The following is a 24,495-nucleotide window of genomic DNA, read 5'->3' as shown; positions in this document are numbered from 1 at the left end:
GTCCAGTTGAGCTAATTTTCCGGTGTTATTCCATCACTTGCAGGAAACGTAGAATTCTGAGGTAGCCCTGGGCCAGGTTCGCAGCACAGGGTGAGAGTGAAATGATGCCCAGCCAGGCGGGTGCACGCCCACTGTGGATTGGCCACAGACTGCCATGCCCACTGGTTCAGGCTGGATCCCACAGCAGTCAGCAGAGCCACAGACAAGACAAGAACGTGTACTACTTAAAACTGGTTACGCAGTCAAAATAGGCATCTGATCCCCTAAAAGTAGTATTTTATACAGGAGAAAAAGAATTGGCAAGACTTAAACTGATAGTTTTAATTGTGTACTTGCCCTTGGACCTGCTAATTAGAAGGACTCGTTTCCAAAACATGGTTCAGAAAATCAGAATGCGGGAAATACTCTTATCTAAAGGAACGGTCTCAAAGCTATTTTGATTCTGCACTGCTATCAGTAAAAGGTCGTTAAGCATGCCTCAATGTAGGTATTTGTTTATTTTAAATTTATTTATTTAAAATTCAGTTACAGACAGAGACAGAGAGGGACACACACACACACAGAGACAGGGACAGAGAGAGAGTGAGAGAGATTCTATTCACTGGTTCACTCCCCAGATGGCTGCAATGACCGGAGTTGGACCAAGCTGAAGCCAGGAGCCTGAAGCTTCATCTGGGTCTCCCACGTAGACCCAAGCACTTGGACCATCTTCCACTGCTTTCCCAGACCGTTAGCAGGGAGATGAGTTGGAAGTGGAGCAGCTGGGACATGAACTGGTACGCATAAGGGGTGCCAGTATTGCAGGCCATGGCTTTTTCTGCTGTGCTACAATGCCAGCCCGGATGTATTTATTTAGTTATAAAATGCATTGGTAACCAGCCCATAGGGATTTACCTTTACACATAGCATTCAGTATATCATAGGTACTTACAAATTATGTGTCTAGTTTTGTTAATATAGATTTTAGAGCATGTAAAACATACAGTTTTTAAACGTGGTGCCTTGGCTCTGGGTGCTGCAGCAAAGCACGGTGTACTGTAGGGTGCCACAACAAACCTTTATTTCCCACAGTTCTGGAGGCTGGACGCTGGGATCAGGGTGCTGGCAGATCCAGCGTGGCCCAGGCCCACTTCCTGGTTTGCAGATGGACATTTCCTGTTATAGTCTCACATGGCAGGAAAAGAGAAAGAGCAGCCAGTGCTGTGGCGTAGTGGGTAAAGCCACTGCCTGTGATGCTGACATCCCCTGTGGGCACTGGTTAGGATCCCAGATGCTCCTCTTCCAATCCAGCTCCCTACTAATGGCCTGGGAAAGCAGCGGAAGACGGCCCAAGTCCGTAGGCCTCTGAACCCACATGAGAGACTTGGAAGAAGCTCCTGGCTCCTGGCTTTGGCCTTGCCTAGTCCAGGCTGATGCAGGAGTGAATCAGTGGATGGAAGACCTTTCTCTCTCTCTCTAAATCTGCCTTTCAAATAAATAAAAAAATATTTTAAAAAAATACAGAAAATGGAGAAAGAGAGTGAGCTCTCCTGTCTGCTCTGCCAAGGCCACTGAGCCTACCCATAAGGGCTCCACCCTGGTGACCTAATCACCTCCCAAAGGCCCTACTTCCTAAAACCGTCATCCTGGGGAGGGGACACACACATTCACTCCATAGGAAATGGAATCAGTAGAAGAGAATTCTGACATTTCCTTCACACTCCCCACGGGGACACGCCCCTGTGCATAAGCCCCGTGTAGGAGACCAGCCTGAAAAATGGTTTGGAGTGGAGAGAACTGAAACTGAGCTGTGTTTATTTGTTTATTTGAAAGAGTTGCAGATGCATACATACACACACACACACACACACAGAAAGAGGGAGAGAGGAAGAGAGAGAGAGATGTCTTCCATCTACTGGTTCACTCCCCAAATGGCTATAATGGGCAGGGCAGGGCCAGGATGAATCCTGGAGCCAGGAGCCTCCTTCGGGTCTCTGACACGGGTGCAGAGGCCCAAGGGCTTGGGCCATCCTCCACTGTCCTCCCAGGCCGTAGCAGAGAACTGGATAGGAAGTGGAGCAGCTGAACTTGAATTGGTGCCCACATGGGATGCCATCGCTCAGGTGGTGGCTTTACCCGCTACACCACAGTGGTGGCCCCTGATAAATTATTATAAAAGGAATTGTAAATAGTTACAAAGGAATCCATATGCAAATACATTAACTATCTCATGAATGAGTGAACTTGAGTGATGTGAGGTACTGTGATGCCGTTCTGCCTTGAACGTGACTTTGCAGAGGTGTGGTTTGCGTGCCTGGTGTGGTTTCCCTCCCTGTAATAGTGATGGGCAGAGTCACTGCAGGAACCCATGCCTCACTGCTCTTCCCACTTTCTTGGGTAGAGGACCCGTTTCCCTTTGGGACAACAGACAAGGTGGGCCCACAGCTCCGTGCATCCTCCAGAAGCAGCTTCTTACGTGACTCAGAACTACTAAGTTAAAAGGCTTCGTGTCGACCTCCCCAAGGACAGGAGAGGAGAAATGCAGCTTGTGTTCCCTGGAAGCGCTTCAGTTCAAAGTTCCTCTAGATGTCAGTATTACACAGGGAAATGAAAACACAGCAGCCTGAGGCCATGAATAAAGTCCTTCGTACATTATTTAACTGGTAAAACCTATGTGGTGCAGAGTGGCCCAAGAATGAGCCAGCCTCATTCAGCAGCTGGTTTCCTCTTTGGTTGGTCAGGGCAGGCTCTGCCTGAACAATGCCAGTCCTACTTGTGGGTTACACCTGACACTCAGTGGCCGCAGAGCAGGTGCTGTCTGATGGGCACCCCAGGCAGTCTTGCAGCCACATTCTCAAGCTTACCTGTTTTCATGAGCTGAGACTGACCGGTGGACATCAGTTGTCATAAAGTCCACATATGCTTCTGGGTGTGACGCCACACAGAATAAACCCAGAAGCCCAATACACGTCAATCCATCGGAAGTTTTTGCTTCAAAACAATTTTTGCTTCAATCCATCGGAAGTTTTTGCTTCAAAACAGCAGTGCTGAAAGCCAAAGCTACAAAATTGTGTCTTAAACACAATTTGTTTAACTGTTTTATTCGACTAATTTGGATATATACTTTCAAAATTGAACTTGAGTTATCTTTCTCTTTTGTTCTGTCCCTATTCCATGTTAATTCTATTGTTTTTAAAAAAGATTTATTTATTTAAAAAAGATTTATTTGAAGAGCAGTGAGAGAGAGAGAGATCTTCCTTTCTCTGGTTCACTACCCAAATGCCTGCTACAGCTAGGGCTGGGCCAAGCTGAAGTCAGGAGCCAGGAACTTCATCTGGGTCTCCCATATGGCTGGCAGGGGCCCAAACAGTTGGACCATCACCTGCCTTCTTTCCAGGCACATTATCAGGGAGCTGGGTTGGAAGAAGAGTAGCTGGGACATGGGATGCCAGCATTAAAGTAGTAGTTTACATTGCTGTGCTACAATGCTGGCCCTAACTAATCTTTTGACCAATAAATGTTTATCTCTTCATTCTGCTAATCTGTTATTCGTTTTATGGTTTTTCTCTTAAATTTTTTAACCTCCTGTGGTAAGAAAAAAGAACCAAAGTAGTAGATCTCAATAAATATTAACAATGTAACATGTCCCTAATCATTCTTTTTTTTTCTCCGAGTCAATACAAAGTAGAAATTAAGAGCACAGTCTGAAATGAACATCTAAGTTAGAACTACAGCTGCCGCGGCTCACTAGGCTAATCCTCCGCCTTGCGGCGCCGGCACACCGGGTTCTAGTCCCGGTCGGGGCGCCGGATTCTGTCCCGGTTGCCCCTCTTCCAGGCCAGCTCTCTGCTGTGGCCCGGGAGTACAGTGGAGGATGGCCCAAGTCCTTGGGCCCTGCACCCCATGGGAGACCAGGAGAAGCACCTGGCTCCTGCCATCGGATCAGCGTGGTGTGCCGGCCGCAGCGCGCCTACCGCGGCGGCCATTGGAGGGTGAACCAACGGCAAAAGGAAGACCTTTCTCTCTGTCTTTCTCTCTCACTGTCCACTCTGCCTGTCAAAAAAAAAAAAAAAAAAAAAAAAAAAAAAAAAAGAACTATAGCTCTACTATTTCCAGACTTTACAGCACTGGGAAGTTATCTAACTTCATTTGTAAAATGGGACCAATATTATCTATCCCAAATTGTTGTTATAAGGAGCAACCGAGTTAACATTATAAAGTGTGTAGAAGAATTGCTGTCACATATCCCATGTTCAGTATATGCGAGCCATCATCATTGCTATCATCATCATCACCAACCACACCATCGTCATCACTGCCATCATCACCTTCTTCATCACCATCACCATCATCATCATTACTGGGTTAAGCCCCCAGAAGTCAAGGTCTTTTTGTCCATTGGAAGCACACAATCTAGTAGAAAATGACCAGGAAGAAAAAGTTCCACAACATACTGCAGGAGACACGAGGAGTAGGGGCACACGCCGAGTTCTGTGCAAGCTTAGAGGACGGAGTGACTGGTTTTGCTTCCCTAACTGAAGGCCACTTTCCCTGCAGTGGAAAAGCAGGCACGGCCATCTGCACGTTTCCTGGAAAGAGAACCTCTGAGGCTCTGATCTCCAACCTTGGTTTCCACAGATTTGTTAAGCCCCTGGGTTGCAGGGTCCTCATCTGAAAAATGGAGAAATTTTGAAACTGGAAACTGTGCTTTGAGTCTGTGCGCCACACTTACAGGGTGTTTTGGGTTTGCGAATCACCCTAAGGCAAATTGTGTTCTGTTTCAAAGTGAGGAAGGAGCCTAAATCATTGGGCATCCATACAATTTCATTCATTTATAAGGCATAACTTTAGAATTTGTGATAATTTGGGTGGATTGGGCTAATGTTTACCTTTTATATGGTATTTTAAAAGGGTTTGCTAAACTAACTCAGAGAATGCAGGGTTGTAAGAAGAGTGTTTATCTACTCAGGAAAAGAGCCATCTGTTCTAAGCAATGTGAAAGCTCCTCTTACAAAACTTGCTTTCATCTCCGACTTTCTGGTTTACAAAGCCTGTTCACGTATATCCTCTCATTTTTATTCGATTTATATGTGAGCCACATCAAGATAACTTAAACAGAGGTCAAGGGTGACATACACATGATCAATATCCTTTAATCTATTCACGAAGATGAGCTGCCTTCTACAAACAATGACAGAGTTTTACAGAATTTCTTTGAAAATAGTGAGTCCATTTGCTTTCAGATCCCATTGTCTATCCAACATTTCTTTAGTTCATACTATTCTGTCGTCTGCATTACTGTTAATTTTTGTGCTTTCCCCCTTTGTTTGAAACCATATAATAGTTCTCAGCCTGGGGTAATTCTTTCCCAGGGCACATTTCGCAATTTCTGGTGATTTTTAAATTCGTATGATATTTGATTGACCAATTTTCAAAGTGGAGGAACAGGTTTTGAGATCTGTTGTATAGCAGGGTAAACAGGGCCAACGTTAATATAGAATAACTGAGAGTAAACTTCAAATATACGGAGCCACCTATGGTTATTGCAAGTGAGAGAGAAGGTACGACTGGTGTGTGTGACAGTGGCCAAGGATCCTCTCTCCGTCCTGTGATGCTCACGGTGTCAGCTGTGCTGAGGTTGAGAACCCTGGTGTGTGAGTAACCTCATCCCTTGTGCATCCGCAGGCTAAGGAGGAGGCGTGGTCGGACCGTGGTCTGGAGGGAAGGACACCTGCCAGCTGTGAGAGACCAGCAGCCCTCACAGGTAACACCTCTGGAAGACTAGAGAACCATGCCAGGAGTGCTCTGCCACAGAGGCCTTGCTTGTTCAGAGAAACTCACAGGGCCCTGGAGCCTTGTAGGGGGAGGTGCGGTTTTCTGAATACCTCTATTTGAATGGCTTTGGGTCTTACCAGCTACAAACAAGAAAATCTCTTGAAACTCAATTGTCAATCAATTGGTCCTATTTCCTTCTACTTTGCTGTTTAAAGCTTCTGTCTGCTAATAGAAGGAAACCTGAATAAAAATGCCATTATAGGAAGCCTGGCATATATCTGGTCACATCAAATCCCCATTAAAATGTTTTGTGTCCTATGGTGGCTTCTAGAAAGATCTACTCAGAAAAAGCAGCTCTCTTCTGAAAAAGAAAAGGTTCATATACTCAACGTAGAAAACACCGAGAAGACCAACACCTCTCTCACGCAGAGAAGTTTTACCATGTATCACTCGGCAAGCCCAGATGGTGGCGAAGACTTCGCTCCAAGGACTTCCACAGAGACAAGAGCGAATATGGATGAAAAAGCCGCTTCCAGCAGCCTGAACGGGCAGGAGAATAGTAGAGCTGGAGACGACATGCAAGTTGCCATGGATCAAAATGAATGTCCAGTGTTCAAAGGAGAGAAAACTGGATTTCAGGAAGACACTGGTGAAAGAGAAGCGGAGGAAACAGGAGAATCAACAGCCGCAAGTGAGACAGTGCCCGCCCAGTGCTTTAGCAAAGAGCAGAACGCTGATAAAGCTAACGGGGATCAACCCCGCGGAAGGTAGGGTCACGGCAGCGCCCACCACGGCTGACGCCTCTGCAGATTGATGTCCATCTCCCCATAAACGGAGGGCGTACTCTTAAAGCAAAGCTTCAGAACCGTCTCTCAGCTTATGTGGGTTTTTCAGTGACATTTTCTCCCTATTATTTTTTTTTCTGTGTCTCTGTGATATTTTTAGTCATTTTATTGTTCTTTTCTAAGTCTTCTCCCAGCTGGTAGACAAAAGCAGTAACGGTTAGTGTTCACAGGAATCAGGGTTTTCAGAATACTCGGCAGGGGTGGTGTTGCGATGCCCACAGCCTGTATCCCAGTGCCTCAGGTGCAGTCTGCCTCTGCTCTGGTCCAGCTTTTTGTTAATGTGCACCTGGGAGGCAACAGGTGATGTAATTTGGTCCCTGTTATCCATGTGGGAGAACTGGATGGAGTTCCTGGGCCCTGACTCTTGGCTGTGGCTAGGCCCGCCCCCAGCTGTAGCAGGCATCCTAATTTTCCAGGAACTAAATATAAACACTAGCGATGATTAAGAAAGTCCCTTTGTAAAGAGGTGCTTAGTAAGGGCAGGAGCTGTCCAAAACCAGAATCTAGGTCAGATCTCCCACCAACAAAGGTTTACGCTCACTGCTGTTAATATTCAGAGAGACTACTGCTTCTTTTACTATGCTGTACTTTAGTCACTTCTCCCTCCTGTAAGGAAAGAAAGTGTAAGAGAAGATCAAATCAGGCATTGCTGAATGACTGCGTTGGGACAGGGCCATTGGAAGACTGTGGGGTCACCAGGAGGGCACTGGGGAGAAGCCTTGGGGTCCTGGTAACTCTACCCCTCTAGAGGGGGAGCACACTGCTCTTCTCCGGTCCCATGCCAGAATGTCAACTCCCTCACAGAGCCTCCATCCTCTTCCCTGAGCCGCCGTTGTAGGGAAGCTTTGACGCTGAGGATGTTAACCATCTGAAAGTTTTCACCTTGAAACCTTGAGAGCTGCAACTGGGTTTTATTTTCCAGGTGTGTCAGCAGCACAAAGCCCGTTGCCACATCCCCAGGCCTGGGAAATCCAGCAACAGAACTCGCTGTCCAGAACGTGGACCAAAGCGAGTCCACCGGCTGCAGCAAGCGCAGAGTGACCGAGGAGGAGGAGGAGTCCTTTGCCAACGAGGACAGCAAAAAGAGCAGAATAGATGTAGGGGGTGCAGGGGAAGAGCGAGCCTTGGAAAGGCCCCAGGAAGCCCTGCGAACCCAGGCACGCGTACAGGGCAAGCCCCAGGAGCCCACGGGAACGAAGACCTCCAGGGAGCCAGGCCCGGGAAGCCCACTGGGTAGGACACGGCTTTTGTTGCAGACTTTTCAGGCTTCTTAACCTTCTCATGCAAGCACCTGCAGCCAAGCCTCACGCAGCCTAGCAGTCTAAGGGATCTGTGATGTTATCCCGAATCACTTGTGTCTTTAACTCATCATTTTCTTTTGTAAATCTGAAGCAATGAATGCCACCAAGAGAATTGGCTCATGATGTTATTTTCCAGCATACTTACAATGTGAGAGGTGAATGCCCCTGTCAAGTCCAATTCCCAGAGAGTTATGTTATCTAAAGTTTCAAAGAACGTTGACATTTGGCAGTATCTAGAACAAGATAACTGCTCAAGAAACGTATTGTGAAAAACATAAATCATTGAAAGCAAAGCTGTTGTCTACTGCCCTCAGTATCATTACTGTATGCAGTGGCTGCTTAATAAATGAATAAATGGAGAATAAGTAGGTTCGTGGCCAGCAACTATAACAGCAGTAGTCATGGAAAAGTAAAAGGAATATGGGGAGACATATTATTGAGTAATTATGTAAGTTAGAACTGAAGCCGACATGGACTAGAGCTTAAACACGTAAGAAGGAAGGTGCAACGTGGGAGAAATTTGAGAGCTGTAGAATACACACTTACCTAGTTTTATTGGGTGTTTTATTTCCAGCCAGCCAGGAAAAAGTCATCTTTGTGCCTTACATGTGTCTTAAATAAAGCCCACAACATTTTGGAAAGTAATTCATAATGTCAAAGATTTCAATGATGTGAAGAAATGTTTCATTTTTCCTTTCTTTTCTCTTCATTTTGATTAAAATAATGGACTGTGGGGATTTTTTTTTTTTTTTAAAGAAATTGATCAAACAATTTCCTGTGTTTGAATGAAAATGGGCCCAGGCTTGCGGGTAGCATCTGTTTGGACTCAGTTAGAGCTGGAGATTTTTGACTGTTTTGAGCTTTCTTGGGCCTGAAGACGGTGAGAGCAGTGGTTGTGGGGTCCTGACCGTCTTCCTCAAAGACGGCAGGGGTCGCCTTCAGAGTCACCGATCATGACAAAAAGTGAAAGTGAATTCGGATTCTTAGGTGTGACACAGATGGCCTGTAATATTTTATTAAATGACAGATCTCCATCAGGATGCCGACGCTTGATGCCATAAAGAGGTTGGGTGCCTGACAAGTGACCCTTCTTTTCCTCTTACCTTCAAGATGACATCCTGGCTCCCGCTGCCCCGTTCGATCATCGCATTGTGACAGCCAAGCAGGCGGCCGTCAACAGTTTCTATACTGTGAGCAAGACAGAGGTTTTAGGAGGGTAAGTAACGCGTGGTTTGAACAGTCTTTCAATGGAAGCAGCCTCCTGCGGGAGCCTGAGGAGCTCCTCCACCTTGGCCATCTTCCACCTAAACAAACACTGGAGGAGCTGCGGCCATTTCTGCCAATCGTCTCTGCTGCCAGAGGCTGATGTGAGGACCCTGGAGGGGCTGTGCTTGTTATCTGCCCAACTTCCTGTGTTCTGATGTCCGAGAGTCAGAACATCCCAGTGTGCGTCGCTGAGGGTCTAGAAGCTGTCCAAAGCCGTGGCTTAAACCTTGTGAGACAAAGTGGAGAAATGAGTCCAGACTGTGTATTTCTTGTGGCAGGTGTCAAACCTTTCGGTCATTATGGCTGGTTTTCCAGTTCTGTTGTTTCTGTATTAATTATTATCACCCGGTTCAGTTGATTACTTTCTGTACTGAAAGGTTTGTTTGAGGGACACCTACGTGCACCCTTTCTCCCTAGAGAAGGAAGGTGTGGGTGCATCAGGACTGCATTCACAGTGGGGATGTTTGTTCTTCTTTGGCTTCATTCAAAATCCACCTATAAGGCCGGTGCCTCGGCTCAACAGGCTAATCCTCCACCTGCGGCGACGGCACACCAGGTTCTAGTCCCGCTTGGGGTGCCGGATTCTGTCCTGGTTGCTCCTCTTCCAGTCCAGCTCTGTGCTGTGGCCCAGGAGTGCAGTGGAGGATGGCCCAAGTGCTTGGGCTCTGCACCCGCATGGGAGACTGGGAGAAGCGCCTGGCTCCTGGCTTCTGATCAGCGTGGTGTGTCGGCTGCAGCGCGCCGGCCGCAGCAGCCGTTTGGGGGGTGAACCAATGGAAAAGGAAGACCTTTCTCTCTGTCTCTCTCTCTCACTGTCCACTCTGCCTGTCAAAAAAAATCCACCTATAATTCTTGCAACTCAAGGCCTAAATGATAAAGTTTACTACCATCAGCACATTAGTGCAAACTCTGAAGAGGAAGTCAGAAAGTTCACACATGTGCACACACACACACGCATGTATACATGCAAATATGTCAACACATGGAAACTATAGGTGGTACAGGTTGTCTGTGATTGGTCATCAAGAAGTAGTTGATACTGGTAAAGTCTGCTCTTCCCTTCCCATTGCACATTTCTTTTGCTCTCTGCCACATGGAGCCACCTGACTTCTTTTTCTCAGCTGGTTAATCATAGAAAAAAAACCCCTCAAGAGCCCATGGGGATAAGCTGAGGGAGAAATGAGAATTACAAAATACGAACTGGTGCCACGGAAGTCTGAAATACTCGGATCTTCAGGGACTCCAGTGGCAAGCCAGTAGCTATTTCGCTAAAGGAGGATAGTTATTTGCAGAAAAAAACTGAAATGGTTCCAAGGGTTTGTGCTGCTTTTCCAGTAAGGGTTGTCACCGGCTCCCTTCTGCCCCTCTGGGCCTGGTGGCCCTGCACCAGTGGCTGGTCATCACTTGCTCTGGGCGCCACTGCACATCAGCAGCTGTAATTCACCCACAAGTAAGTTAGACGAGCGCAGGTGAATGCGTTGCTTAAAAATGCAGAGAGATCACCCCCAGTTGTACTTCTTCCTGCTAAAAAAAAGTTATGTGAGAAGCAGAGAGACAGAGTTTCCACCTGCTGGTTCACCCCCCCAAATGCCCACAATGGCTGCGGTTGGACCAGGCAAAAACCAAGAGCCAAGAACTCAATCCAGATCACCCAGCTACCTGAGCCATTATCTATTGCTTCCCAGGATGTACACTGGCAGGCAGCTGGAATTGGGAGCTGGAACTAAGAATAGAACCCAGGCGCTTCAATGAGGGACGTGGGTATCTCAACTGTGCCTTTGTCATTAGACCAAATGCCCTCCTTGTATCTCCTTTTTAGTATAAGGAGTTTCAAGATCAGCAGCTAGTCTGGCATCCTTGGCAGAGATATTCCAATATGCTAGAGATCACTGGATACCAGGAATTTTCTGGGATCATGTCTTAACCTTGTAGACTGTAGGGTATTTATAACTTCTCTGATATCCATGTTCCACTAGCATGAGGCTATTGGTCTGCTGGACCAGCATGAATTCTGTGAGGTAGCTGCAACATTTAAGACCCAGCAAAGCCCGAGAGTTGAGGTAGCCCTGGAGTCAGGCAGTTCCAGGGACCGTGGCATGTGAAGGCACAAAAGCGTTTCTTAATCTGTGCTGTGCTGGTGTGCTCCAGTAGAAACTGCAGCTGGAGCCATGGTTGGAATTGAAGGCACTGCTCAGGGGTGTTTACAGTAATCTGACGTCATTACCCAAGAGCCACCTGCTTCGGTACTGCGCGGGATGTGATAGCTGTGGTGGCCCCTGCCTCAGTCCGATGTTGCCGTGACCCCTTGTCTCTGGTGGTGTGGCCTCCCTCGAGTCCCCTGTATTGCTTGGGAGGCCCCCCTTTCACTGGCTGCCATGACAGCCACCATTGCACACAGCAGGGACATGTGGTCTATTTCACATTCCTAAATAAGGAATCAGAGTGAGCAAATCAAATATCAAAGTTGCTTATGAGTGTGATTGTGTAGGTATAAACCTGACTTACAAAGTGCATGTATGTTTGTCCTCTGGAGTACTTCAAAAGGGTCTTGGAAAAATAGAGTCTAAAGATAAGCTATTTTGGTCCAAATTTTTTTAAATTCTTGCATAGTTTTTAGACACATTTCCATGAACTTTTGGAAGATCCCTTGTACCTAAACTAAACTATCAAAAACCCATAGGTAACTATGTAAAATGTATTCTTATTAAATGTATCTATATACGATATTATTATTATTTATATGCATTTTTCCAAAAAGAATTTGGTGGGCCGGGTGCACAGAAGGCTTTGTTCACATGCTTATAAAGCTCTGCTTACCACATTCTCGTGTGCATATTTAGAAAGATTCTGTGTTATCTCTAATGGTGGTTCTCAAATTTTAGGGTATAGAATCACCTAGGGAATGGGCTAAACATGCAGCTTCTGTAGCCTCACCCTGGGCTTCTGCTGCTGTGGGTCTGAGGTGGGTCCCAGGAACCTGTGTTCTTAACAACCGCCCAGGTGTTTCTGATGCCAGTGATACACAGACCACACCTGGACAAACACTGTCTTACAGTTGATTGGATGCAGTGGTTGAGTTCACCACTTTGCACACTCAGCGCAGAGAGCCATGCCCAGGACCAGTGTGCATCACCCACTGCCAGGGACTGACGCTGTGCCCCCCTTTCTTGGCAGGGGGCGTTTTGGCCAGGTCCACAAGTGCGAAGAGAAAGCAACAGGCCTGAAGCTGGCCGCCAAAATCATTAAGACCAGAGGCGTGAAGGACAAGGTAAAGGTCACAGGAGGGGGTGCTCCCCTCCCCCTTCCTGGCTCCGCCACACTGAGGCCCATGCCCTTCCATGCAGGAGGAAGTGAAGAACGAGATCAACGTCATGAACCAGCTGGACCACGTGAACCTCATTCAGCTCTACGATGCCTTCGAGTCCAAGAATGACATCGTCCTGGTCCTGGAGTAGTAGGTGTCCTTGACCTCCCACACGTGCCCCTGCCCCCAAGCTCATGCACCATCGCTTCTGAGAACCACACGGTCACATCAGTCCCAGCGAGGAGACTGCATCTGCTTGTGCAGCTCCACTGTAGTCATTGACGAGAAGTTAACGGACACAGCAGATCGAGCTTTGCATTGAAGCTATACTGTCAAAGACAAACTTACATGTTGTGTGACCTGGAGGGAGGCAATTACTGCACTTTATTTTAAAAAGATGTATTATTTACTTATTTGAAAGGCAGATTGACAGAGAAAGAAAGAGAGAGTGAGTGAGAGAGATCGTCCATCCATCTGTTGGCTCACTCTCCAAATGGCTTCAATAGCCGGGGCTGGGCTAGGCTGAAGCCAGGAGCCCAGGGCTCCATCCAGGTCTCCCATGGGGGTTGCAGGGGCCCAAGTACTTGAGCCATCTTCTGCAGCTTTCTCAGGCAAATTAGTAGGTAGGCAGATAGGAAGCAGAGCCCCCAGGACTTGAACTGATTCTCTAATATGGGATGCTGGTGGCTGAACTCACTGAGCCACAACACCAGTCCCCACTACTTCATATTTTAACTACATGCTATAGCCTCCACTTCTCCATGAGGGGTATGTCCCCAGAACCCTAGTGGGGAATAGTGCTGAACCCCATGTATGCTGTTTTATCCTATACATTCACACCTGTGATAAAGATGATAAAGATGAATTTATGAATTAGGCACAGGAAGAGATAACAATCACTAATAATAAAACAATAGTTAATACAATACACCATAGTAAACTCCTGTGAATGTGGTCTCTGTGTGTGTCTCCCTCAGAATAGCTTATTGTGCTGTGCTGACCACAGCCAACCTCAGGTAACTGAAAGAGTGGGAAGTGAGCCAGTGGACAAGGGAAATTACTGTATCTGCTAATGATTGGAGCTGAGAAGCTTCAGTTTAAACTCGCGTTTATAAAAATGTAACCCCCGGTGAGTTAGAAAATGACTAGTTCTATGCTGAATCCATACTCTGACTCAGTTTGTATTGTTTTCTATTTTGGGTGCTGTTTACCACAGCGCAGTAAGGCATCTTGGATAATAAAGTGGCTCGCCTCGACGCCTAGATGCAACTTTTCACTGAGGTGATAAGCCTCGGGTCTTCCTGGGCTGAGGGGTGACTCACCTGCAGTTGGCGTTTGGATTTCCCTCCCTGCGTTCTCAGAGTCCTCTTTATCTTTGACACATGTTCAAGAGTGGGACACAGGGACTCACCCCAGAGCTGCAGCCACTGGCAAAAGAGCCCTTGAGATTTTTCTGTTTGCAAATGTGAAGGTAGACAAAAGGACAAACCTTGAACACAAGGTAGCAAAGAGGGCAGAGAAGTAACTGTGCATATACATCTTTCTGCAGAGTTAAGGAACTGGCATGCCAAGTGGCTACGAGGAAAGCTCATGGTGGTTAAGGGAGCAGAGCTAAGGGTTTCCCTCTCTCCATTCTGCAGCGTGGATGGTGGGGAGCTGTTTGACCGCATCATTGATGACAACTACAACCTGACAGAGCTGGACACCATCCTGTTTGTCAAGCAGATATGTGAGGGCATCAGGCACATGCATCAGATGTACATTCTGCACTTGGACCTGAAGGTACAGCAAGTCTTCAAGGGCATGGACTCTGCAGCTTCTTGAGCCTCACCCATGGGGATCCTGTGTCCCAGCAGAGCCTGTGCACCAGCTCAAGACATCCGTGGTGTCCCTGGCTGTGTTTTCAGGAATGAATAACAACTGAGTTTCTTAACTTCATCTCCTCATTCTCAACTTTTCTCGCCCCCTTAGATTTGTATGTCTTATCCTTAGAGGTTACTATTCGGATTCTTGTGATTGGCATGTGTTACAGAGCTCAGCCTGGTGGAAGGTTTGCTTAAAAGTTTAGAATTAAAACCACCACCACCACCACCATGGTATCCTTCTCCTGAGCAAGACAAATAGTTGGGTGGATTTTAGCTAACTCAGGATCCCCTGGTGGTAGCCAACCTTTCTGGATCTCCAAGAATCCCCAAGGTCCTCCTGAAGTCTTTCAGGAAAGTCTGGACTTTGGGATCTAGTCTCTGTGGGCGTGGTGCAACAAGGAGCAGACGCCAGACGGGATGGAATACAGAGCAGCCAGAGGGCGGGCGGGGCGGGAGTGCTGAGGAGCAGAGGGTGTGGGCAGAGGGTGCCATGCTGGGAATTTTGGACTGCACACGTGAGAAGCAAATTGCCTTCCTTTCTTCTTGTGTTCATGGCTCTTGCTGTCCCCCTTTGAAGATCTATTTATTTATTTGAAAGGCCGAATTACTGGGGGCAAGGAGATTTTCCCACCTGCTGGTTTACTCCCCAGATGGTCCCAACAGCTGGAGCTGGTTTGAATTGAAGCCAGGAGCCTGGAACTCTGTCAGGGTCTCCCAAGTAGATGCAGGGGCCCAATCACTTGGTCATCTTCTGTGCTTTCCCAGGCATATTAGCAGGGAGTGCAATCAGAAGCAGAACAGCTGGTACTCTCATTATGAAGTTCTTAGTATTGGACTCCAGACAGTCCTAGATACAACCAAGAAAAAACCCAGGCCCCCAAGCCATGATCAAGTCGAACACTGGAGCTAAGCAGTCTAAAGTATATCTTCTTGTGTGGCTCCATCATTTTCTCATTTCCCTGTCTGTAGAGCATGTCAGTGAGATAAAATATACCTTCCACATAATATACCAACTATTGCAAATCACCAGGGATCATGCAGCTAAATAAATTTAGCCTCCTTAAATAGGTTTCCATGGGCCTCTCTTCCTCCAGCTTTGCTCCTCTCACTGTCTTGATTTATGGGCATTGCTTTTCCCATCCACTGTGGAGCAAGAGACGAGTGGGGAAGTGGGATATAAAATGACCAAGTTGGAGGTTAAAAATCATTTGCAAAGCCCTTACTGTGAACTGAGTTTGATAATGCCTGTTTTCGTGGAATGTTTCCACTGAGTGTAGATAGTCCACAGATATCCCTGCAGGGATTTCATTGGCAACTGGAGATGGGAGCTGACCTATCCTTAGCCAACTGACTCTGCCTGTGGCTTCATAATGTTGATTGAGAATTTGCAAAGGGTTATTTTAGCTATGGCTTATATGTAAAGATAATACTAAAGATGACGGCTGGATGAGTCGTTAAGGACCCAGCTTTTCAGAAAGCTCCTTAGAAGGAAAAGGGCCAAAAATATTAAAAGTGCTTGTTCCTATGTGGGGGAAATTATAGGTGACTTAAAAAAGGTCTCTTTTATGCTTTTCTGTTTTGCAAACTTTATTCTTGGTTTTCATGACCGTGAAACATGAACTTTGGGGAATGCCCTCAGAGGTGTTTCTTTGCATTCTGCAAACCAATTTTTGGATGTCCTTGTATTCTTGGACAACTAACGGCTTTGTGCATGATCGATCAGTTATTTAAGCATGAAACCAACTGTTCTTACATAGCACCCACTATGTCTGTATAAAATGACTTTTACTTCCCAACATCTGGTTTAGAGATATTTTAGAGAAAGTCTTCCAAAGACACTATACTCAATCAAATGGACTATTGAATATTGATTAAGGAGACACTATATCATTTCATAAACTGTGGCTGAGTTTCTCATCTGAACCTCTTCTCCAGAAAGGTGTGGGAGGCGGAAGCCAAGATCCTATCTAAAGATGAGGAAACGGAGCCTTGAACATCCAGTGACTTGGCTGATTTCCTGTCCAGTTCTTAGGCAAGAGTGTTGGGACCAACATTGGAGAGTTCTTGGCTTTTCTTTGAAAGATTTATTTCTCTTTCATGGGTGACTTTGACTTTAAATCAAATCCCATATTCTTCCCAGGCCACAGTTTCTCTATCCCACTGAATGTAGGAACATGTGTAACACATTCTATGAACACTGAACAGTGGTGCTACAGCCTCCTTTTCTCCCCCATTCCCTCCCGAGTGGTTCACCAGCAAGGTGAAGCCTCACCCAAGTCGAACACCAGAGGGACACTTAGTCAAGGGTCTTGGGCATCAGGACGAGGCACAGCGGAACCCTGGAACTGCACAGAATGCAGGACGACCAAGAGAGGAAACTTTGCCTTTCACAGGAGGACTTCCTCATAGACCGAGCGCAAAGGGGGAATCGAGAGGTCGACAATGTTCGGGTTATATTGCATGTTCAGAGTGCTTGCTCAGATGAATCAGGCCCTTGCTCCTGGAACTCATAAATCTTTGGAAGAAGTCCTCTTCCAAAAAGGAGAAATTCATACTTAATAATTTTCTGGAGGCAGATGTCGAATTCTGAGCGGGGCTCTGCCAGTTCATCTGCAGTGTCCCAAGGCAGCCTCTTTTCTTCCTTCCCTCCAGAAGGCCTCTGCCTGAACTCAGGCATTATGGTAACTGCAAAACCCGTGGAGTGGGACAGGCAGGGTAATGCAAGGCTGGCAGGGTACCCACAACCTCATCCACCACATAATTAAAGGAGAAAATACCCACGCAGACAAGCCAGTCCCCAAGTGAGAGGCCTGATATGTTTTTCCTGAGTACCGTTGTATTTTTAGTTGTGGTTCAAGGACAATTTGACTGAAGGATGGTTGTTTTCATTGCTAATGTGTCTCTTTCTCCCGGCAGCCTGAGAACATCCTGTGTGTGAATCGGGATGCTAAGCAAATAAAAATTATTGATTTTGGATTGGCAAGAAGGTAAGTCTACTCGGGCATAGGTGTGTGAATGGAGTTAAGGGAAGTGATAGATGCGCTTTCTTAGCAAAGGTAAATCTGATACGCCCCCTGGGTTTCATGCCCTCATTCAGAAGTAATCTAACAAAAATTGTGTTCAACCTTACCTTGCTGAATTTGAGATTGGAATGCTTAGAGGTTTCTAGAACACGTGCAACAGTGGCGTTTACTATGCCAGGAGCCATTTGTTTTACATTTGGAAGAGTTGGCCTTTGCCTTTTCTGTGTGCTCCATTTGTAAAGAGAAGACTTACTCGGAGAACAGTAATTGTGTAAACAATATGGAGAAGGGTCCTGGCCCACGTTGAGCCAGGAACAAAGAGTTCAACAAGGACCCATGAACAAGTCAGCACATTGGACACAGGTGGGAAGGACGTGGCAGACTGTGGGAGCACCTTGCTTATTCATTAATATTGACTTGTTGGCACCATCTGCATGTCACGGACCCCATCAGCTTTGCTTTTGTCACGGACGATCATTCAGACATCCTGAGTATTCAGTGTGTCTCTGCCCACGGTTCTTTCAGATTATTAAGGTTTCAGAGTGTGAAGTGTGACTCTGAAAACCCCTGGGACTTCCGTACAAGCTGCATGGACTGCATTGTTTCAGTGTTCACGAGTTCTGATTCTCAACCAACACCCTCCATTCCTCCACTGTGTCTCTTAAATTTCAGATACAAACCCAGGGAGAAGCTCAAGGTGAACTTTGGGACCCCAGAATTTCTCGCCCCCGAAGTCGTGAACTATGATTTTGTTTCCTTCCCCACGGACATGTGGAGCGTGGGAGTCATCGCCTACATGTTGTAAGCAGTTCTCTCTCTGACATTCGTTCACAATCTCCATGCCTATTCTAAGAGGCCTGGCTATGTAAAATCCCCAATTTAGATCTTTTAAGAATGAGCATCAGGGCTGGCATTGTGGCACAGCAGGTCAAGCAGCCATCTCTGATACCCGTATCCCAAATGGGCTCTGGCTCGTGTCCCAGCTGCTCCACTTCCAATCCAGCTCCCTGCTAATGCACCTGAGAAAGCAGCAGACGACAGCCCAAGTGCTTGTGCTCATTCCACTCACATAGTCTGCTGTGTTGCTGGCTCCTGGCTTTAGACGCCCGCACCCCCCACCCCCACCCCGCCTGCCCGATACTGTGCCTTTCAAATAAATAGAGGAAATCTTTAGAAAAAATAAGTGTCACTGTGCTACATTCAGTTGGTTTATAGGTTCTGTTGAATCCTGCAGATGAACAGAGTGAATTTTTCTCCCACACTTCATCTGAGAAAGTAAATGGCCGTGCGTTTCACCAATCACTTGAACTCCTAGGAAACCACCTAAAGCCCGGAAAACAATTCTAAGAGACAAAGCTCATGGTCTGAGGGCCTTATCCTAAGGGGGCCTTCCTGGTGTTCCCCATCTGAGCTGGTGACAGCACTTGCCAGCTGTAAGACGCTTTATTTTTTAAAAAGGTTTATTTATTTGAAAAGCAGAGCCTCTCTCACACACATAGACACACATGTACACAGGTATTCTATCCACTGGCTCACTCCCCAACATGGTCACAACAGCCGGGGCTGAGCCAGGCTGAAGCTGAGAGCCTGTAACTCCATCCAGGTTTCCCAGGTGAGTGGCAGAGCCTGCCTGAGCCACATTCTGCGGCTTTCCCAGGCATATTAGCAAGAAGCTGGAGCGGGTGGAGCAGCTGGGACTCGCTATGGGATGCACCGTTGTTGCAGGTGGTGTCCTAGCCACTGAGCCACCATGCCAGGGCTCCTGAAAGATGCTTTGCAGGGGAAGCTGTGCTGCTCTTTGAGATTCTGATTTGAGGGTAGCTGCTGTCCTCATTGCTGTGGGTGCTTCCTAGGCACTGGGGCACTGTCTTGATCAGAATAGCATAAAACTATGCTTCATTATTGGATTACTTTCCTTCTCTCACTCTTACATGACAGAACCGAAAACAGCCTGTCTGTAAAGGATCTGAGGCTTTTTAAAAAATTACTGTCTCTGAATCCCATGTGCCGTAGACTCAGCGGTCTGTCGCCTTTCCTGGGAGACAATGACGCGGAGACGCTGAACAACATCCTGGCCTGCAGGTGGGACCTGGAGGACGAGGAGTTCCAGGACATCTCTGAGGAGGCGCGGGAGTTCATCTCCAAGCTTCTGATCAAGGAGAAGAGGTACCCACGTCGGTCCTGCACGCGAGAAGCAGGGCTCAGCAGGGCTCGTGGGACGCATTCCCTTGCTGACATGTACGATGTGTGCCTAGTAGAGTGTGGCAGAGATCTTGCTGATATCTGAGAGCTCAGACTGCCTCTGTGAGGCTCGAATGGGGCTCTAGAAACGTCCGTCCTGCCTTTCGTGACGAAGTCCTGACAGTCACGGACCCCTGCAGAGCCTCTGTTGACTCAGCCTGAAAATGAAGGGTTTGGGCTAAGTTATTTCTGCTACCCTCGCACCTTCACAAAGCACGCAATGGCTCCGTTCAGCTGGACACTTAGCCAGCGTGTTATTTGCAAACCTACTCTGCGCCAGACCACACTGAGTGCTTTAGAGACAGTGTCTATTTTAACCACCACCCCAGCTCCCAATTTCATGAGGTAGAAATGATGTTTATTACTGTCTTGCGGGTGGGACTCTAAGTATTTTCCCACGAGCACATTGCCAGTAAATGGCACAATGGAGACGCAAACCCTTGTCAAGCTTCCCTGAGGGCCACACACTAACTGTTATGTGTTACACGGCCTTTTGTGTTCTCTCTTACCAAACCCGTACAATTCAAAATGCGCTGGATGAAGAACAGTGGCATTGAAATAGGGGGGCTTGCATTTTAGAATCATGGTGGGGGAAGGGCATTGTGATTACCTCGTCACTGCTTCCAATGGCTTTATACCAAAGCCATAAACAGTATCTGAGATTTTTCAGGGCTAGTATATGAGGAACATTTTAAAAATTTACGGAAAAAGAGAATTATGGAAAAAAAGACATGCTGAATTTAATTGTACCCAAATAAGATTCATTTCAGAGGCAGAGCTACGGAGAGAGGGAGAGACAGTAAGAAAGTCTTTCCTCTGCTGGTTTACTCCTAAATGCCCACGACAGCTGGAGCTGGGCTGATCTGAAGCCAGGAGCCGGGAGCTTCTACTGGGTCTCCCACGTAGGTGCAGGGGCCCAAGCATTTGATCATCTTCCACTGCTTTCCTGGGCCATCAGCAAGGAGCTGAATAGGAAGTGGAACAGTCTGGACTTGGACTGGTGCCCACATGGGACTCCAGTGCCACAGGAAGAGGCTTTATCCACTATGCCACAGCCCCGGCCCCAAGATTTATCTTCTAATTTCACTTTTCTTTTTTTTTAATATTTATCTTATTTGAAAGGCAGAGTTATATATATAGAGAGAGACAGAGAGAGAGAGACAGAAAGATCTTCCATCCACTGGTTCATTCCCCAGATGGCCATAAGATCAAGGCTGGGCCAGCCAAAGCCAGGAGCCAGGAGCTTCATCTAAGTCTCCCACATGGGTGCAGGGGCTTGAGTACTTGGGCCGTCTTCCACTGCTTTCCCAGGTGCATTAGCAGAGAGCTGGATCAGAAGTGGAGGAGCTGGGACTTGAACCGGTTTATACATGGGATTCTGGTGTTGTAGGTGATGGCCTAAACCACTGCACCACAATGCTGACCCCTTAATTTCATTCTTCCACACACTTTTCCAAGTTCCCTCATACAACACAAAGAAAGAGCCAGAACTGAGTTTCTAAAAGGCAAAGAGGGCTTAGCCAGGCCAGGAGTGTCAGTCTGGGTGGTGGGGAGCGATTTGGAAATAGTGGGCTTTCCTTGTCTTTCATAATGGGAAGACACAATGACAGGTGAAGTGGTCGTTACTAGCTGCACACGACTGTCCCAGGCAGTGAGCAGATGGGAAATGTGAACCCTATCACATCTTTGGAGAATGAGAAACTCACATTGACGGAGAGCCTGTTGTACATGCACACTCTTTAGTGATACCTGATGGAAACTCCAGGTCACACTGGGTGTGTGGGTATTACCACGATTAATGTACAGTGAGCAAACAGAAGGCGAGAGCAGTAGAGCAGTCGGTCAACACCAAGGACACGCGAAAGCAGGCCTGCTGGACCCCAGCCCTGTGCCCTGCCCGCTCCTTCAACCTGAGGGCTGCACTGGAGCCATTCGAATAGAATAGCAGAGGTGTGGTCTTTGACTCAGTTCTGGCCTGAAACTAAGGCCAAGCCAAATATCACTATCGTAGCTTGTACTTCCGGGGCACAAAAATGTACCGAAACATTATTAAAAGTTTAATTATGAGTATAATGTTACTGTTCACTATTACAAAGTGTAATAGTCTCAGACTATTACAAAGAGTAATGGTCATTTTTCAGTACTGTCAGCTGTTGAAATGCTCTGGGGAGTCAATATGGAGAATTGATCACATTAACAAAATCACTCATGCAACAGACATTGGAGGTCAAGAGTTTTTTTGTTTGTTTCTTTGTTTCCAAAAATTACCTCTGCTTGCACAGGGTCCTGGAAGGGGGTGTTATCAACACGCTCTCGCTGAAGTAGGGCTAGGGCTGTCTCAGGTCTCCAGCTTAAACATCCGGCGTCTGCTGAGGACGCGCGCTGACGCAGACCTACACACCGGAGCCTCTCAGCTACTGGAGCTCCTTGCTTGGCATTGTCAGAAGCACTCAGGCTTCAATTTCTCACTCACTTGCAGTTTTGATTTGGAAAAGTCATTTGGTTTAATGTGGTACTTGTTTGCACACCAAACGAGTTTACAAAACCTAGCATTAGGGTATAATAGGATCTTTATTATTTTCTAAGGATGCCACTTCTTCATAAAGGTACCTACTGTACTTTATCTGATGCTTCAAAAGTCCTTACTTCAAAAGTTAGTAATATTTATTGTAAATTTCAGTACACAAATGCGTTTGAATCACTCTAGCATTTTGTTCTTAACCATTTGTTAATCTATCCACTTAACTGACTGTTGGGGTTCTTGGATTTTTGAAGCTTACATGTTCTGTCCCAGGAATGGTTATCTGTGTTTGAAAGAAGACGTCTGTTTCTTCACGAGAGTTTCAGTGCTTTGTCTTGCGAACCTTACCCATGCGCTACCCTGCCTGAATTTCATGGTAGCCATTGCCATCAGTGATGGCACACGGGCCAGAGAAGCAGGCTTGTCTGTGGGTTTGCATTTGGCCTCTGGTCTGCTGAAGAGAGAGGCCAGACCTGCGGCTCAGTGGCAGGTGCATCCTCATTTGCTATTCCTACTAATAACCTGGATTTCCTTCTAGTTGGAGGATAAGTGCGAGTGAAGCTCTCAAGCACCCTTGGTTGGCAGACCACAAGCTCCACGCCAGACTCAGTGCCCAGGTGACCACACCTTCTTTCTCCTCTTCTTTCCCTGTCTTTTGATGAGCTGATGCCAGCCAGTCACATTAACCCTAAGTGAAGAAGTGCTTCCTCATAGCTTTCACATCTTGTGTTTGTTAAAATGCTTTCATTGAGCAGTTCATAGTTTAAAAAATGCCAATATTACTTGTATATGTTTAGTAGAGTGTTATTTTCACCTTCACTGGTTATCTTTATTGTCAACTCATCATACTCACTATAAATGAGTCGCAGCTTTGTGGTACATGCACACACTTACACACACGTGTGAGGGCTCTTTACAACGTTCTCGGACAGTGATTATCATGACAAAACTGCATGGATCTGAAAATGTTCTGTACCAAACGAAACATCCCTTTTCAAAAGAGTGATTGATTGATTTGAAAGGCAGAATGACACACAGAGGGAGAGAGAAAGAGAGAGAGAGAGAGAGGGAGAGAGCTTTTTCATCCACTGTTGTCACTCCCTCAAACGGCTCCAACTCCTGGGTCTGGGCCAGGCCAAAGCCAGGACCTGGAACTCCATCCTAGTCGCCCACATGGGCAGCGGGGGGCCAGGTACCTGGACCATCACTACGTTAGCCGGGAGCTGGATCAGGAGCAGGGTAGCTGGGACTGGGGTGCAGCCGTCACAACTGATGGTTTAACGTTCTGTGCCACAACACTTGCCCTGATAAACTTACCTTGTAATTTCATTTTTCATAAAATTTTTGAAGGACCCTCGTGTGTAGCCTAGGGTATACAAACATAAAAAGCACTGGAAAGTCTAGACAAATATGCATTTGAGAGAAGTTAGAGCTCTAAGCTCTGTTGACCTGTTTTGGCCTGCTCAAGGCATCAAGTCTTAACTCCAGCACTGAGCTGGGACAAGATGCCATACAGGTATTTGTGAAGGAGACTTTTAGTAGAGTCTGAGGACCGCAGTGTTTGTTGAGCTCCAGGGAGCCCCATTCTGTGGTAACCTCTTACAGTGAATTCGCACCTGCTCCCATTGATGTCACTGCTCTCTCACTTCTGTCTGCACCAACTCCTCCCTAAGCCTCAGATCCTTCGATTCAGATCCAGCCCAGTAGTGTGTTTCCACTTGGACCTTCCAAGCCCTAAACCAAGCTCAGCTCCCCACACCTCCCCTCAGCGCCCCCTCCCGCTTCCTCAGGCCCGGCCAAAGGTGCCCCCTGGGCAGCCTCAACAGATCTTGCATCTTCCTTGTTTCCTGCCTCTCCTTCCACCCCCCCTCCCCAGCTCATATTTCACTTATCCCCAAGTCCCTTATTCCTCTGGAATCTGTCCACTCATTCCAGCTCCATGGTTTTCCTGGTCTGGGACGTCTGTTCCCCAAATCACTACCATCACCTCCCTAACCAGCTGCGTTGCCTTCTGCATGTCATTTCCATCCAAATAACCATGGATTACAGAACGGACACAGAAGCAGATGTGTGGCACAGGTCTCTACCACATACGTGGGATGGCCGGCTAGGTGCACACACAAGGCTCACCGGGGACGCAGCTCCCACAGGTTTCACGAGGGTGGCGCTGCCGTAGCCTGGCACGTACGAGCCTGACACACGTTCATTTCTCCCACCTTTTCTTCCCCACTCCCTGGGGTTTCTGAGTGGAACTTTTCCCCTGACCAACAAACCCTGGAATGACTGTGCTTCAGGTACTCATTTTTTCCACATCCAGCTTTTATTGAAATTAACTCTACTTCTAAATCCAGCACCAGAACCAAGTTTTATTTGTG

General features: G+C 47.0%; 1 protein-coding gene across 1 annotated transcript; it reads left to right on the top strand.

Annotated features, from left to right (window-relative positions):
- The first annotated feature begins 4,239 nt into the window (after positions 1-4,239).
- On the top strand, positions 4,240-22,779 carry LOC133755390 (myosin light chain kinase family member 4-like). Its single transcript, XM_062185507.1, has 10 exons — positions 4,240-4,343; positions 7,522-7,832; positions 9,011-9,116; positions 12,341-12,434; positions 12,511-12,620; positions 14,111-14,252; positions 17,252-17,322; positions 18,031-18,159; positions 19,372-19,524; positions 22,659-22,779. Exons 1-10 carry the CDS (start codon positions 4,240-4,242, stop codon positions 22,777-22,779), a joined length of 1,341 nt encoding a protein of 446 aa, XP_062041491.1.
- The last annotated feature ends 1,716 nt before the right edge of the window (positions 22,780-24,495 follow it).

Source organism: Lepus europaeus, unplaced genomic scaffold, assembly GCF_033115175.1.
Source record: "Lepus europaeus isolate LE1 unplaced genomic scaffold, mLepTim1.pri SCAFFOLD_425, whole genome shotgun sequence".
NCBI lineage: Eukaryota > Metazoa > Chordata > Mammalia > Lagomorpha > Leporidae > Lepus > Lepus europaeus.
The sequence above is the reverse complement of the archived record's forward strand: the minus strand, read 5'-3'. Positions and strand labels throughout refer to the sequence as shown.

Excerpts from the sequence above, each read along its gene's own strand:
- LOC133755390 (XM_062185507.1), top strand. The coding sequence starts at position 4,240 with ATGCGAGCCATCATCATTGCTATCATCATCATCACCAACCACACCATC. Across the intron at positions 12,621-14,110 it reads ATCGTCCTGGTCCTGGAGTA|CGTGGATGGTGGGGAGCTGT; the intron begins GTAGGTGTCCTT and ends TCCATTCTGCAG. Across the intron at positions 18,160-19,371 it reads GGAGTCATCGCCTACATGTT|ACTCAGCGGTCTGTCGCCTT; the intron begins GTAAGCAGTTCT and ends CATGTGCCGTAG.